Source organism: Neodiprion pinetum, chromosome 4, assembly GCF_021155775.2.
Source record: "Neodiprion pinetum isolate iyNeoPine1 chromosome 4, iyNeoPine1.2, whole genome shotgun sequence".
Classification (NCBI taxonomy): Eukaryota; Metazoa; Arthropoda; class Insecta; order Hymenoptera; family Diprionidae; genus Neodiprion; species Neodiprion pinetum.
This window is the reverse complement of record NC_060235.2, coordinates 16,718,063-16,733,805: the sequence shown is the minus strand read 5'-3', so window position 1 is coordinate 16,733,805 and position 15,743 is coordinate 16,718,063. Positions and strand designations below refer to the sequence as shown.

Here is a 15,743-nt window from a genome sequence, read left to right as displayed (position 1 = left end):
CGAGGGAAGTGGAAGCATCCAGGTATGCTTAAAATTAAACAATACGCGACCCTTCCGCACTTTGCAACCTTAGAGTCCAGGTAGGCCAGCGTGCACATCCAGCCGCCAACTGAGTCTTGTAAATGGGTAAAGGCCGTAGATAATTAAGTTGTAAAAATCCGCGCTGGCAGTCTCATATATACGACTCTTCGTTTATATAGTCGTTATTCGATATTTCTTTATTGTTTAGGGTCGTAGTTCCTTCAGCGCGGCATTATCTTGCCAGACCTTTGCCTTTTCTGTATGGCTTTACCTGACTTGCAATTTACCTTCCATGAAAGTCCCAACGGTAAAAGAATATGTAGATTAAAATAAGTCTATTTATATTGAAGAAACTGTGTAAACATATAAAAATTTCAACATCCACACGTTGAATTTTATTACAACTCACTAACAATTTATGATAATATTAATTTAGTGCATCGATTCTACATAAATAATTTCTCAAATCCCCAATCCGATCCTAGCCCTCTTAATGCTAACTACCGTGCTTAAAAAATCCGACAGAGATCCGACAGTCTGTGTCGGATTTTTTAAGCAGGGAATTGGATACCATATATAATCACTGATAGTGATCGTTTCGATAACTGTAATTTCGTCAACCTTGAATTACGCTACTTTTATAGCGATATATTTTTCATTCTATCTGAATGTATACCAAACAGACATCATTTTCAACATTAAATGGTGTCGTTAGGCCAGACATTAGGCAACGAATCCGACAACCTAAAAAAAACTTCTTTGCCATACGAATTGTCATCCTTCACGATTTCAAGATACCTCACTGACATGTACCGGATGTCTTGGTGTTGCTTGGGTTGTTCAATAATCAACTAGTTTGAAACTGACGCGCAAATGACTCCTATCAATATGGCTGCCGTTCTGACCTCCCCGCCCCCCGTCCGCTGCCGTCTTTCGGGACAGCCACCATGCCGACTATACCACTTTGCGCTTCGTCCATTAGCAGTAGTCAGCGGTCGATCTCCACCAGGGGAAGTTTGTAATGGTGGTTTGTCATTTATCCGAGGTATTGGGCTAGCGTCGTCGAGATTGGTGAAAAACATTAATGTTTAGACTGAGTGGTGTGCAGTTGAGTGAAAAATGTGATCGAATTTAATTTGCAAACGTCGTGAGTTTGAGAACTAAATAACTTATCTACTTCCTATTTGAAATTTCCGTAAAATACACAGTACCCTCGATTTGGCATAGGCCCAGAAACAGGGCTAGGATTCGTTGTTAGACGTCTTTGTTAAAACTCAACAATGGGCAAATGATTTCCGTGTGAAAAACTTGGAACAATCAATTGAAACTCGCCGCTATACCTTGGTGTCAATGTATCACGGTATGAATCGCTGAATGCATCTAAATAGCCGATACTGTCAATAAGGGCGCCCATTTTGTTTACATGATGTGTGAAAGCGGTTCGGTCCTGTTCTGAAAACATTGGTCACTTATCTAGGAGGAGGATGTTCGGCCCGTCTTCCCGATCTTCATCTTATTGTTTATATTTTCGTTCTATTGTTATTATCCCTAGATCATTTTCTGTCGATTATACAATCCCTCGGATCTGCTAAAATCAGTAAATAATTTGCACGAAATGTCAAACTCACTAGATATCTTTAAAACTCTACCAATACGTATGTACACAGAACTTAACGGTCTGCAAGGCTAAATATCTCAGATTTAAAATTTTGTATACGTTTACTTTCCAGTCAGACACGTGCGTTCGTTTATCGTAGCTTACAGATAAGTTATCGAAAAAAGAACTTCCAGATATTTCAGTTGTACCGAACAGAAAGATATTCACCTCCTCCCTATTTTGTCTTAAACATTATTTGGAATATCAAAAATTGCTCAAAATATTCGATAATGCTTGTTTTCGTTTTGCAGAGGTTTCACGAAAATCTGTTGAAAAATAAAAAATAACTAGGAGAATAAAGACGGACAAAAACTGAGCCAGAAGTGCCACGCTACCGTCAAGTATGGCTGTCGACAATAATTCTGGGGGGGCACCCCGAATCATGGTATTCAGGCCGACTTACGAGGAGTTCAAAGACTTCAGCAAGTACATTGTGCACATGGAGAGCAAAGGGGCGCACAAAGCAGGGATAGCTAAAGTTATACCTCCACCTGAATGGATCCCGAGAAAGTCAGGCTACAAGCTGGAAGACCTCGACATAACGATACCAGCTCCTATTTGCCAGGTAGTTGATGGCAAGCAGGGTCTCTACCAGCAGATAAATATACAAAAGAAATCAATGACTGTAAAGGAGTACAGCAAGCTTGCAAACTCGGAAAGGTACAACACTCCGAAACACTTTGACTACGAAGATCTTGAGAGGAAGTACTGGAAAAATATAACTTACGTCGCTCCGATCTATGGCGCTGACGTCTCAGGGTCGCTCACTGACCCGGAGGTCAAAGAATGGAACATCAACCACCTTGGCACGATTCTTGACTATGTTAACAAAGATTATGGAATATCCATTGACGGCGTCAATACAGCCTATCTCTATTTTGGCATGTGGAAAACAACTTTCGCATGGCATACAGAAGATATGGATCTATATTCTATTAATTATTTGCACTTTGGTGCACCCAAAACTTGGTACGCTATTCCGCCTGAACACGGACGCAGACTAGAGCGATTGGCCAATGGTTTTTTTCCATCCAGTTACCAGAGCTGCCAGGCCTTCCTTAGGCACAAAATGTCCCTCATTTCACCACAGATATTAAAGCAGTACTCGATTCCTTGGGACAAGGTACGGTAGGATATTAATTTACAATTGATGTGTATTAATGAAACTGATTCTAATGACCGACTGTTTCTCTTTTTAGATAACGCAAGAAGAAGGAGAGATCATGATCACATTTCCCTATGGCTATCACGCAGGCTTCAATCACGGTTTTAACTGCGCTGAGTCAACTAATTTTGCCACACCTAGGTGGGTCGAGTATGGAAAAAGAGCTACGCAATGCTCCTGCAGCAAGGATATGGTCAAGATATCAATGGACACGTTTGTTAAACGATTTCAACCAGAAAGGTGATGGATGGACCAGCTTAATACTTTCTCATCCTTATTTATTTGTCATTGGTGGAGATTTGTCAAAAACTAACGAAAATAAAGTTAATGGATTTTCAAAAAGTATATGATACGAGGGATATCTTGGCAGGGAATATATTATAGGTTGAAAAATTGATAAAGTAGTTGGAGAAATGTGTACAATATTTCACATTACAATTATTAATTAATTCGGCCCATCATTCTAGGTATGAGCTGTGGTTACGCGGCGAAGATATTGGGTCACATCCGGAAGATCCACGACAGACAGCAGCTCCGCTTCCATCCCAGATGGATTTACTCTGCGGTAATAACAGCAATGGGCAGTTACCCCAGAGCTACTTGGATGCTCCTAAGAACAAAAGACATCCCATTCACCGCAAGAAAAATATAGCTGGGACAAACCCACATGTTAATATGGCAGACTTAGCCAATCGTCCTGACATACCTCCAGACGTCAAGAGAGTACTGCAGGATATGGAATTGGAGGAACCTGAAGAGGCTGCGCCTGACGAACAGCAACTGCAAGTCCTCGAAGATATATGGTTGAAAGCCGGTGAGATGGGTAAGTGAACAATTGAGTCTGTTTACCATAATCGTTCAATTTATTCAGTCGTTAATTTACAATGAAATTGATTCTCTAAATTTTTATACGATAGACGTGAACGAAGCAACAGTCTACGATGAAGGGTACGGTTACAATCGTAAAAAAAATCGAAAACGCAAGAAGAAACAACTGAATAAATCGGACAATCCCATAAAACGAAAGTCAAAGACGAAGAAGAATACAAGTAAATTAAATCCCACCTCATATGCTGCTAGCAACTCGGAATCTGATATGAAACATAGCGATATAATGAACATTATCGAAGCTTCCGTTCCATGTCTTGTGCTGACCAATATCAAGGGCAAGAATCCCGAAATTTTGACTCAATCCAAAAAAAGCGACGACAGTAGCATCGATGTCACAATAGAGAGTGTTGTTAAAGAAAACGAAAACGAGTCTGTAGGCGATAAAGCTAATGACAACCCTAACGATTCTGAGATTTCAGTAAAACCAGCTAAGCAGAAAAGGAAATACGTCAAACACAGTGAGTCTAAAAAGGTCAAGCAGAAACACGGCACCAAGGGTAAACATAGAGCAAATATTCCATTGCTCACAGCCATGGAACCCCTGGATATTTCTGACATAAGTGTACAACGGAAACTCACTTCGATGCCAAGTCTAAAGGCATCCAACACAAAAGACATGTCCATCGGTCAGAGTAAGGTCAACTCCTTACCCGGAAATATTATTTCAGTTGGGAATGAATTCAGCATGACCACCATGAGGAATAAGACTGTAGTTAATATCACAAATGGCGGACAAGTACAGGGTTCTAATCACATGATGGAAAAAGATTTGGATAAGGCTATAGAGAGATACAATGAAGGTATTTCAAAACTTGCAGAGAGCAAGGGTAATTTTGCAGAATCGATACATATTGATTCTCTAGAAAATACGAGCAACGCATTCACCAGCTTGTGTCCAAATTCGGTCAGTGGTTCGCAAGAGTTTACAATAAATTCAGCTAACTTGACTGATAACACTTCAGGATCGAAGGTTTCATCTCAAGTAAAGCCTGGCCGAAATACTGCTCGTAAAAATATATTGAAAGCTGCAAAACTGACTCCAGCTATATTGAAATCATCAGCCACAAAAAGGAATCCAACATCCATAAAAACGGTGAACTTGGTGAAATCCGAAGAGGAAAAAGACATCTCAAATGCAGCCGATGGGCTTTTGGTTCTGCAACAAAATTCCTGGGAGGCTGTTCAAAAGAATTCCAACTCTCCGATTACGTACATCAGTGTCGGGAGTCCTGAGCCGAGAGATACCCCTCCAGAGTTGAGTCCACAGACGAATTTGAGTAAACCGCAAAATTTAACGTTTAGAAGTATGGCGCAGCCTCTGTGCTCCATGACTTTGGTGAAGAGAGAGTTGAAGGACATGAATGTGACCGTTCTTGAAAATCAGGACTCGTCATTGAAAGAAAGGGCGCAAGGCACTGGCATGGAAATCAAAAAGTCTCCTAATAACATAATGACCATGTACAACACGCCAGAGGTAGAGAGATTTATGCAAAGTGGCACATCAAGGAGTATTCAATTACAAGGTTCAAAGCTTGTTAGGCCTGTACAGCAGGGCACAAAAATTATTCAAATGTCAAATGGTGCGAAAATGTTTGTGCCTGATAAGCAGGAGACTAGAATACTTTATGGAACCGATTTTAAGCGAAAGCCACCAAAACTGCAGAACCAAAGTACTATTCAGACTGCTATCAATTGCTCAAGTTTGAAGCCACCTATTCTGTCTTGTTCCGAAACAACAATTACCAAAGTAATCACGAGTAATTCACCTCGCACAATGTCCAGCTGCTCCTCTCCGTCAGCAATAAAATGTAGTAGAGCTACGCTGACATCGCCAACATGCTCTGGTAATTCTTTTAAAACTGGCAGTTTGTCGTCGAACTTCTTCAAAAATAACGAAAATAAATCAAGCAATGAGAACTCAGTTTTGCTTGAGCTGATTACAAGTCCGTTGGATTCAAGCCAAAATTACCTTTCCAATCAGGCTATTCAATACAAGCCATCTTATAACGATGATTCTAGCGAAACTAGTATCAGAAATATGTTACAGTCGTATAATTCTATGACTAGAAATCAGCATAGCATAATTCTAGCACAGGAAGATTTGGAGCCTCTGACGAATGAGCAGTGCATGCAAAGTGTGTTGGAAAACCTTGACTCGGATTTGAAAATCTGCGAATTAAAAGAATCAAAGCTGCAGTCATCATGCAGTAATCCACGTCTAACAATAATGACTTCTACCGGGGAGAACAGAACGCCAGTCAGCAAATGCCCACTGAAAACAACGAAATCTCATTCACCGGCTAAAAGAAATTACAAAGAGAAAGCAAAGGCAACTGGTAACGTTGAAAAGAAGACCATTTCTCCTTCGAAAACTCAAGATATCACTAAGCCTCTGCCAACAAACGTAGAAGAACACAATCATTTGTCAAATGTATCGAATAACTCCATCAGCTATCCAACACCAAATTCACAGCCTGTAATACCAGGACATATGATGGAAATGCTATATCCAAGCGTTCCTGATGACAATCTACTCCAGGCCTTCAATGACTACTGGAGCACTCAGGTTTCCCACTGTGCGATTTGTTCAGCATTCGCCACAGCGGCCACGGGAGGCGGCAGAGCAATGACATCTGATTGGAAATATTGCACGACGATCAATTTACCAGACACTTCACCAATTTGGGTAAGTTTAATCAATAGTTGAAATTCAATAAATTTAATATATTTGACCTAAATCCTTTGTCTACTTGAGCTGAATCGTCAATAGTCACTAGATAAAATTTTTCGTCATAATTTAAACAGGTATCCTCGAATACTTTTGCTGCCAATTCAAAGGAACAAGGTACGGAACCAGAAAAAAACAAATTATTAAGCTGCAGAAAGTGTCACGTTACCGTTCATGCTTCCTGCTATGGAATCAACGTCTTACCCACAGACTTACAGAATTGGGCTTGTGACAAATGCAGAGCTGGTATGGTACATGTTGTAAGTATTATGAGATATTTTTAACATTCACTTTCATGTAAAATTTTTAACATACCTTGATATAGAGTGCGAGAAGTGAGTTTGGACACATTATTCAACAGTGTAATGATTATTATTTTTTAGATGTGCTGCTTGTGTCCTATGCGAGGGGGTGCTGTAAAGCGAACTAGCGACGGTAGATGGGCTCACATTCTGTGTGCCCTTTTACTGCCGGGTGTTACCTTCAAAGATCCAATCAATAAGGATCCTATCAACGTCCTAACAATTAAAATCGAATTGTTGAAACAACAGTGCGGCTGTTGCGGTCAACGAGACGGTGCTTGCCTCAGCTGCGATCATTGTGAGGCCTACTTCCATCCGTCCTGTGGCCTCATAGCTGGTGCGACATTTGCTGTACCAATATTTGACTCCTACAAGTTACAGGTTTGTAATTTTTTTCTGTTTGTTTTCAATTCTTGCATTGATGAGGACAGATTTACATTTTTCAAAACCTATGTTTATATGAATATGTGACACGAAGTTTCGCCTCGAAGTTTTGTGAATGTCACCCCTTTGAAATATTTCTCATATACCTTCATTTTCGTTCAGATATCCTGCCACAGGCACAATAATGAAAAGGAGAAAATTCCAATGGTGAGACAGGGAGAGGCAGTATGGGCAAAGCATCGCAATTCCCGATACTACAGAGCGAAAATCGACTCCATAAACGACACGCTCTTTTACATGGTCACTTTCGATGATAACAGTTTTCGCGACGATTTATATCCTTCGGATATCATTGTGAGTTTATCATCGCTGAGTAATTGATAAGAGTGTCAAGAATGAAATGCTTCAACCGCCAATTGGTAAATCTAAAAATTTTTATCCCTCTTTTTTTAGAAACTTGAATCGGGAAATCATCCTACGATCGGAAGCTCAATCATGGTCAAGAGGCCAGACGGCCAGCCGTACAATGGTACTTTTGAAGGCACGAACCATCGGATCATGTTCACGGTGAGATATTTTCGCGCGAATATATATACAAAATAGAAAAGGGTGGCCACACGCTTAGAACATCTGGAAAACCTCGAATTGTTAGGAAATTTTTTATTTGGTCATGGAAAAAAATGAAATTATAAGTTTGCTATCATGGGAATTAGAAATTATTCTTTGAGGTACTAAGTTCACTTTTGTTCGTCAAAAAACAAATTGGCTTGAACTAACTCTTTTGTACATTATATTTTTCTTCAATTCGAATTGAATTTGAACCGAATATAGAGTTAATAAACTGAAAGATTGAGGTTTTAGTAACTTATTAGAACTGGGAAAATATCAGGGAAAATTAGGTTTTAGGTCCTAAAAAACCGGGGAAAGTCATGGAACTTTTTTCCCAAAAATTTGTGGCCACCCTGTACAACGAACTGCCATCCATTTTCGTCAATTATTCAATTGAAAAGAACAGTCACTGACTAACTACGTTTCCTTCAGGTGGTCTTCGAGGATGGTTCTCAATTGCTTCTGAAACGTACAGACATCTACAGTCTGCAGGAAGAGCTACCGAAGCGAGTAAAATCGAGATTGGTGAGTATATTATTGACGTTTGATTGATAGTTAGAAGCGTACTGATAGATTGCCTGGATCGTTTTTCTCCTTTTAGCTCCTTTTGCAGCAAGGCAATAAAGACATGACGTCATTCTAGGTAGAGTTGTTTGAGAGAGAGATGAATAGGTTGATAGATTTTGCAGAAAAAAAGAATACTTGCATTTATTTGAAAGAAGAGCTTTTTTTTAACGTATCAACTTATGTAGGACGATTGACGATGCAGCTGGTATTTTTCTACACGTTAGTTGATAGCATAATTTTAAAGAATTTAAAAAACCTTGCAGATCACTTGTAGAATCGAAACGTGCTGTATCTTTGTGCACAATATTCTTATTCGCTTTAATTCTCCCTTTACCCACATCTGATTTTGTTTCCTGCACTGAATTACCACAATATTGTTGTTCTCACGATGCATCTAGTTTTTTTAATTGATTTAATATTATTTCTTTGGTGTACTAATTTTTGTGATTTTATTTTCTCTGTTTGTTCTCTGTTTCTTTTATTTGGCAAAGTCATTCGCAACCGATATGAAGTATCGGTATCATCTCTACGGCACCGAGGGCGAATCAAAAACGCCGAGGAAAATCAAACCGGTCAAGAAACACGAATAACCTTCAATTAATTTTGACCTATCGTAAAAGAAAAGTAAAAGAAACAAACTAATGAAAGAAAAGAAAAATAACCTGGTTAGAACCTCGGATTAATTTCCAAATATTTTTATAATAACTTCGAAGTTATTCAAATGAAAGTGATCACAATTATTCAGTGATATTTAAGTAGAATTTTCTGATTACACAATATTTGTACGCTACGTTTTTTTTCTTTTTTCATATACTACACAACCGTCCATGCCTGTTTGTTAGATTAGATGTTTTTACAACACTTTGTAACGTACGCTGATGCATGGAATTTGATACCTCCTTAAAGTGGTCTATGATTAGCATTCGAAAATTTAACAGATCTGTAACGGATAATAACCGTTACCGGCATTCCTTATCCGCTGTAATACATTCAGAGAGAAATCATTTTAATTATTTATTCTTCTAAATGCCTATTTATCGGTAGCTGAATTTTGCGTGAAATAGAATATTGATATTGCGGCAGTCTAAGTGAAATAGTAATCGATTTTTTGGCTTGATTTTCTTTGCAATATGAATTATTGATTGCAGTGATTCCTGGGAAAGGTGATGGCTCGATGAGTCTATTAGCATAAAACGTTCTTTTAAATGTCGTATAGATTATTATTAGTATTTTCATTTGAATAACTTGATGTTAATTGAATGGATCCCTCGGAAATAGAATATTGTACGAAATAAATTGTGCTGAATAGCATTAAAGCTATTATTGAAGTGTACATACATCGAGGTATCGTTTTAAAATAACGGACTGGAATATACCTAGATAATTAATTAGTATTGTAATTCTTCATCAGTGAAGCCCACCGATTAATTTGCAATTAAAGGTAATAATTAATTTATACCATTGGTGAATATATTTTCATCTATTCTTGTCATTTGTACCTGTAGAAAAACTTTAAGGTGTGAATGAGTTTTAAAGCAGAACTAGAGCCAATTAGAAATACAGAAGAATAATCAATTGCGTATAGTTGAAAACCCTAAATACCCGAAATATACAGAGAATTGTAATCCAAATATTGAACCAGTTTAGTATTTCCCAACTTTTGCCACCACTTTTTTACAATTGATTGTTAAGAAACCTTCATACAAAGAAATAGTGTACTGATTTACAAGTGTTTCGAAACCACTTATTAGTATCTACTTTCTGTATAAACGTTGCAGAGCATCAAATCGGAACGAGTTTCTTATTGGGGTACCGGATCACAGTCGTAATCATCAAGGTTGAAAGTGTTCAGAATGCGAATTGCAATTGAAGGTGAACAGACATTAACATGAAAAATAAAATCATTATACAGAAAATATCACTATCTACTTTCTTCTTTACAATTCTAAGGGAGAAAAAAAAGTGAACAGATTCTACGAGATTAGGTTGGAAGCAAAAATTAATATACAGGTATATTGAGAAGTGTACGAAACGGAGGAAAAAGATTTATTACATAGATATACCTAAAATAAGAATAATACACATTTACATAATTATGTAACATGGTTTGCTATAGGTTATGATTATATTTAATTTTATCGTGTATATGTATACAGCTGGTAATAATATATCTATATTATCTGTATTAATCATATAGATTGATGAATCAGACAGTTTCAGTGATGATTCGAATATCAATACAAGAATGAACTATTAATATTTACTTTTTTTTTTCTTTGACATTTCATTATAACAACAGAGATTGGGATCACATTAGACTCTGTCATAAAAAGCAAATGCTTATTATTTTGCTCATGGTTACATTAGTAGTTGCGTGTCTTTCAAGCACGCCCCTAGTGTGTTTAAATTGTGTATATTTGTACACCGATAACCACCGTTTAATTTACTTACCTAGAAATTACGTTTATGTATATGCCACAAGAACTTGGTCTATTATTTTCAAATTGAATGCAACTAGTGTATACGATATGATTGCAATAGTTTCTTCAGTTGTGTAGCTTTGAAAATAACCTCAGGCGTTGAGATGTTGATCTATATTAAGTTTTAGCATAATTTTGTTGCATCCTAACGTCAAAGAAGAAGACGTGCCTAATTGTCGATGTTTCAAATGTTTAATAAGTAGTAATTATTGAAAAATGCGTGATTCTAAGGATGACAAAAGTAATTCATTATAAAATACTGCAATCGTGTATGCATTCAGTATAACGAATGTAGCAATAGTTTATATTTAATTAAGCTGATACGGTAAGTTTATTAAAAATGTGCTGTAAACCAAATTGATGCGTGTGTTTTGAAATTTCAATGCGTCGAATTGAATGTAAATATATCATAATGACGACGTAAGTGACAAGCTATCACAATTAGCATTGATTATCGAATTGAATTTCAAACATGCGAAATTCGAATTACAGTACTCAAAAATAGGATTAATTATCGTTTCTTATTAACATAACGTTAACATTCACCTATAGTTTATAAATATTTTCTTGATCACTTGAACGATTAGTTGTGAAAATAATATGCTTTAGAGACGTCAAATGCAAAATATATGTGTGTAAACGAAACAACGGTAGTATTATTAATCATCATTTGTAATAAGTTAAACCTAGTACACACTTATACTTGTAAATAGTGTTGCGTTTATTTAAGCTTACTATTTAAATTATTCTTATTATTAATAATAATATTGTATAGTCACTAGTTTTAATAGCTTGGAGTCCGAATGTATTACTATGTAACTTTCAATAGTATAACTTAAACAGATATACTTTTAAATATTTTTAAACTAAGTTTCACGAGCAGAATAATGGTATAATAATTTCATTTCAATTAAAATTTGTTTTATATATCATAGACTGTATTTTTTCAGTTTTTTTTGTCCGTGCCTCTGTATGTCTGATGATTAATAATAAATATCTCCTCGATCTTTTTCTTTTTATTTAGACATTTTAAGTCATTTAGACAAGTTTTTTTATAATCGACAGAATGTAAATTGAGGCAAAATTTTCAGAGCTGATAGTTTCTTCTGGAATACACGTTAATTAGAAAAACATTATTGATAATATTTATCGTCTTTTGCTTAGAAGAACATAACAAAAGGATACAAATTCATCATACTGGTGTTGATTTGGATCTACATGAGTTTTTCTTACGTGCATTTGATTATAATGTTGAAAAATAGTCAAATTTTTACAAAGTTATTTGATCAATGTTAACACAGCTCACATTGTACTTTGAAAATTGACAAATTCAGTTTTTAGGTGGTATTTTTTCTCGGGCCCTTCATCCCTTTACTTTTATCCTTATCACTTCTACATTCCCAAAGGCCACTTCTAACAAATCTTTGGGCCACTTCTCTGTTTACTCTAGGCATTATGGTGTCCCTGTCTTTGATTTGTTTTGCCCGGGCCATATATTGTTTCAATCTCTCGTTTTCAGACTTGATTTCATGCTTCATTGGATCCTCACCTGAAAATTGTGATATTCTTTAATGACTAAGCATGAAGATACACATGATAGTTGATTGAAAATGTGAAGCCAAACCTTCGAGTCGCAAGTACATCCAAAACAGTGTGTTCAAACTGTATGACATTAACAAGTTATACTTCAATTTATCAGAATTTGAAAGCTTCTCGTAGAACTCGGGGTTAGTAGCAAGTTTCAGATGGTTATTTATATCATCTGTTGATTTGTGAAAGTTTTTAACTTTCGCAACAAGATTAACATCACTGGCTAATTCTTTAAACTCAACTTCCATTCTGCTAAAACTTGATAAAAACGTGGATTGCTAGAGTAATTCACAAGTTTATGAAATTCAGTTAGAAGAAATTTTAGCTTGAATATTTCCCCTCAAGGTAATAGATTATCAGAACCAACTGAAGAATTGCAGATCACGTGTTCCTATCCTTAAGTCCGTTAGAATGATACCAATAAGACTACTCGTAAGCCTACGGGGCATGGAGCTTCTAGCATAGACTTATAAAGATAGACTGAGTGCTTCTATAAGAGGCACTGACAATTACATATAAAGGACAGAGATATACCGGGATACTGCTCTCTCTTTTCAATCGGCGTCATGGCGGGAGGCAACGGAGTAGTGGAAGTGGACAGCTATAGATATAGGCGCGTAATTTCGCCTCATTCTCCTCTACCGCCGCGATCCGCGCAGCAAATATCGTCAAAAAGAGAAAGGAGTACTCTCGGCATATTTCTGTCCTTTAAATGTTTGCATTAAACGGCTCATAAGAGCGCTCTGTCTATCTTTATAAGTCTATGGCTTCTAGGCTCCATGCTAAGACCGTGCTCCATGCTAAAGCACGGTCTTACATACAGGTCTGGCAACACCTGGCAACGAAGCCAATTTTCTGCAGAGCGACGTGGTTCTCTTGTTGTCCGTGGTTTTTAGTGTTTGAAATAGCCATGTCGCGGCGCTGTTATCTAGGGATGTACGTGGGGTAGAGATGAAAATGTGTCACCGTAATTATATTTGAAATGAAGCATATAACCTAAAATCAGCGCGTGCGTCATACTCACGGTCTTACATACGCGTGAAACGCTGTTGCGTTTAAAAAAAAAAGATGGTTAAACCGTGTGCGGTACTGCGGTGTAAGAAATTATCGAAATTAGTTAACCAATAAAAACAACACAGTTTCTTTAAATAACATACGTTTATTTCATTTATTACCTTCGTAGATTTATTATTCGTACATACACATGAAATTTATATATTTTTTTCCTTAAAATGAACGAGATTGATATAGATAATTTGTTGACATTCTTTTCTAATATTTAAGTTATAACCCCGCTTGGGGTTTAATCAAGCTTGGTGGTTTATTCGGTTAGGTCACCGCCTGAATTAATTCAAACGCAAGCGATACAAGTATTCCATAACTTGATAAGTAAATCATAAATTGCAATAATGACGGCTGAAAATAGGAAACGGAGATGATACTCTTTGCCTCTAGTCTCCATACATATATCATTCATAATAATTATATCATACTAATATTTATATTGACTACTTTCGTTCAGAACGATTCATTACTTTTGATAATAATATTATTATTAGGTTGGCGCTGCATTGCGCACGCGTTGATTATCCATCCCTCGATCACAACGTCGACCTGGCGGCCACAAAATAAGATAAATAACCGACCGTGAAATGAACCACCCCCACTACCTTCGTTGCCAGACCTGTATGTAAGATCGTGCTTTAACTCTTTTAAGTCTATGACCAGCCCCCTGACACTCGCCACTGCTCGTATGCTAAAAAATTGTACGCATCTTGTCCCCGTTTTTTCGTTCCTCTACGTAGCGCTAGTAGACTTCTGACACAATCGCTGCCCTCGCTGACCGCGCACAAGCTCGTCAGGTAACTACTAGCGCCACTAATGGTGGAACTTGGCGGCAGAATCGAGGGACATTTTGCGAACCACTTTTAGCAGCGTATGTCAGGGGGCTGTCTATAGCTCCAACGCGGAAACCGCCATTTGCAAATTGTCTTCAACATGGCCGTTATGCCGGACGCGGAGGGCATGGAGACTAGTGTGAAGGAGTCCGAACCACGGTCTTACATACAGGTCCGAAAACTAGTAGGGTGGGGAATGACTCAGATAATGAGGCAGAACCGTGGTTATCGTCTTCACCGTCTGCAGCGCTGCCCCCTTGGGGTGAGTCAATCATAAATCAGATCCGAACAGCTGATTTTTCGGAATCAACAATCCTGAATAACACTCAAAAATGAGGAAAGATGTGAATAAAAAATGATTGAGATGTTTACTAGCATTCCATGGCGGGCGTGATAATTGTTTTATTTTAACGGAATCCTCAAATGTTTAAGTCAATAAAATCCATAAACATCAAGCGAGGGCTCACAACTTTTGAGACAGTTTGACACACACTTTACGCTGAGTTATGAACTGTCAAGACCTTCGATGAGCAGGTTATCTTATCGGTATATATCTATATCTATCATACCCCGGGCCAATGGCGCCCCTAGCGGATAGATGAGAAACAAGATCGTATGCCTCACTAACGGTGACACCCCCTACCACTCAAAAGTGCCGGAGTTACCAGACCTGTATGTAAGACCGTGGTCCGAACGCATATGGCGGAATCGTCAAAAAGTGGTTCGTGAAAGTGATGAAAGATCTTGTAGTTCGAGATGTATCCGCAAGCGATACCAGCGCCTGGTTACGAATAGGATACATAGTTGAGGATCGACGATTCAAAATTACCGCGCTGACGGAGCCCGCAGTGGTAGCGCTGCTAGGTGGTTATAATCCGCGGATCGTTCATCACTTTCACCGACCATTTGGCTAGCATTGCGTTCGGACTCCTTACCTCTAGTCTCCATGGCGGAGGGTCTGGAGCGATCGGAACGCCACCTGGATGCTATATGAAAAAAGGTGCCACATTCGTAGTCACAGTTTGTGCTCCTCTTTAATGCTCCGTGGGAGTAACTGTGACGTCGAACGGTACCTGGTGGAAATTTCCAGATGTTAGACACCGGAATCGTTCACACAGCTACAGTTAGACTCACATCAGTAGTTTGGGTCACCGATTACCGATAAAGTATTGAAATACACCGGACAACGGGCATTTTATCGCTCTAATCGAACGAACCGAGGAAGGAGTAATTATTGGATAAAAGATTTAATTAATTGGCTTACCTTTTTGAGAATATTCTGGATGTGATGACTTGCAGCGTAGATTGGTGAGAGGATTTAGCGGAATAACTGACTCTAATATATTGGGATACTTTGATTAACTTTGATTTATTTTATAAGTTCAATATTTAAAGTCACAAAAACGGAGTTGCTTAGTGTAAGATCTTAAATTAATACGACAAAATGGAGC

At 37.8% G+C, this 15,743-nt stretch overlaps 2 protein-coding genes across 6 annotated transcripts; one reads left to right on the top strand and one right to left on the bottom strand.

Moving 5' to 3' along the window:
• Nucleotides 1-1,008: 1,008 nt before the first annotated feature.
• LOC124216152 (uncharacterized) lies at nucleotides 1,009-11,291 on the top strand. Of its 5 annotated transcripts, none has more exons than XR_011176850.1 (12): nucleotides 1,009-1,381; nucleotides 1,930-2,801; nucleotides 2,878-3,083; nucleotides 3,311-3,666; nucleotides 3,761-6,420; nucleotides 6,540-6,722; nucleotides 6,846-7,145; nucleotides 7,311-7,502; nucleotides 7,602-7,715; nucleotides 8,190-8,282; nucleotides 8,816-9,765; nucleotides 10,103-11,291. XR_011176850.1 is itself a non-coding variant. In XM_046620337.2 (12 exons), the coding sequence occupies exons 2-11, from the start codon at nucleotides 2,022-2,024 to the stop codon at nucleotides 8,398-8,400; spliced, it is 4,926 nt and encodes a 1,641-aa protein (XP_046476293.1). In that variant the 5' UTR covers nucleotides 1,009-1,381; nucleotides 1,930-2,021; the 3' UTR covers nucleotides 10,103-11,291. The 5 variants fall into 5 exon arrangements, 4 of the variants coding, with proteins under 4 accessions (XP_046476293.1, XP_046476292.1, XP_046476291.1 ...); XM_046620337.2 differs by lacking the exon at nucleotides 8,816-9,765 and adding an exon at nucleotides 8,359-8,400; XM_046620336.2 differs by lacking the exon at nucleotides 8,816-9,765.
• LOC124216153 (Ribosomal RNA processing 47) lies at nucleotides 10,836-12,859 on the bottom strand. Its single transcript, XM_046620338.2, has 2 exons — nucleotides 12,429-12,859; nucleotides 10,836-12,353 (listed from the first exon to the last, which is right to left on the bottom strand). Exons 1-2 carry the CDS (start codon nucleotides 12,640-12,642, stop codon nucleotides 12,142-12,144), a joined length of 426 nt encoding a protein of 141 aa, XP_046476294.1. The 5' UTR covers nucleotides 12,643-12,859; the 3' UTR covers nucleotides 10,836-12,141.
• Nucleotides 12,860-15,743: the final 2,884 nt, after the last annotated feature.

What these genes read in the sequence shown, in the direction of transcription:
- LOC124216152 (XM_046620335.2), top strand. Translation starts at nt 2,022, where the DNA reads ATGGCTGTCGACAATAATTCTGGGGGGGCACCCCGAATCATGGTATTC. An exon ending in CAGACACTTCACCAATTTGG is followed by an intron (nt 6,421 to 6,539) that starts GTAAGTTTAATC and finishes TAATTTAAACAG; the next exon opens with GTATCCTCGAATACTTTTGC. An exon ending in ACCATCGGATCATGTTCACG is followed by an intron (nt 7,716 to 8,189) that starts GTGAGATATTTT and finishes CGTTTCCTTCAG; the next exon opens with GTGGTCTTCGAGGATGGTTC.
- LOC124216153 (XM_046620338.2), bottom strand. Translation starts at nt 12,642, where the DNA reads ATGGAAGTTGAGTTTAAAGAATTAGCCAGTGATGTTAATCTTGTTGCG. An exon ending in GATGTACTTGCGACTCGAAG is followed by an intron (nt 12,354 to 12,428) that starts GTTTGGCTTCAC and finishes CACAATTTTCAG; the next exon opens with GTGAGGATCCAATGAAGCAT.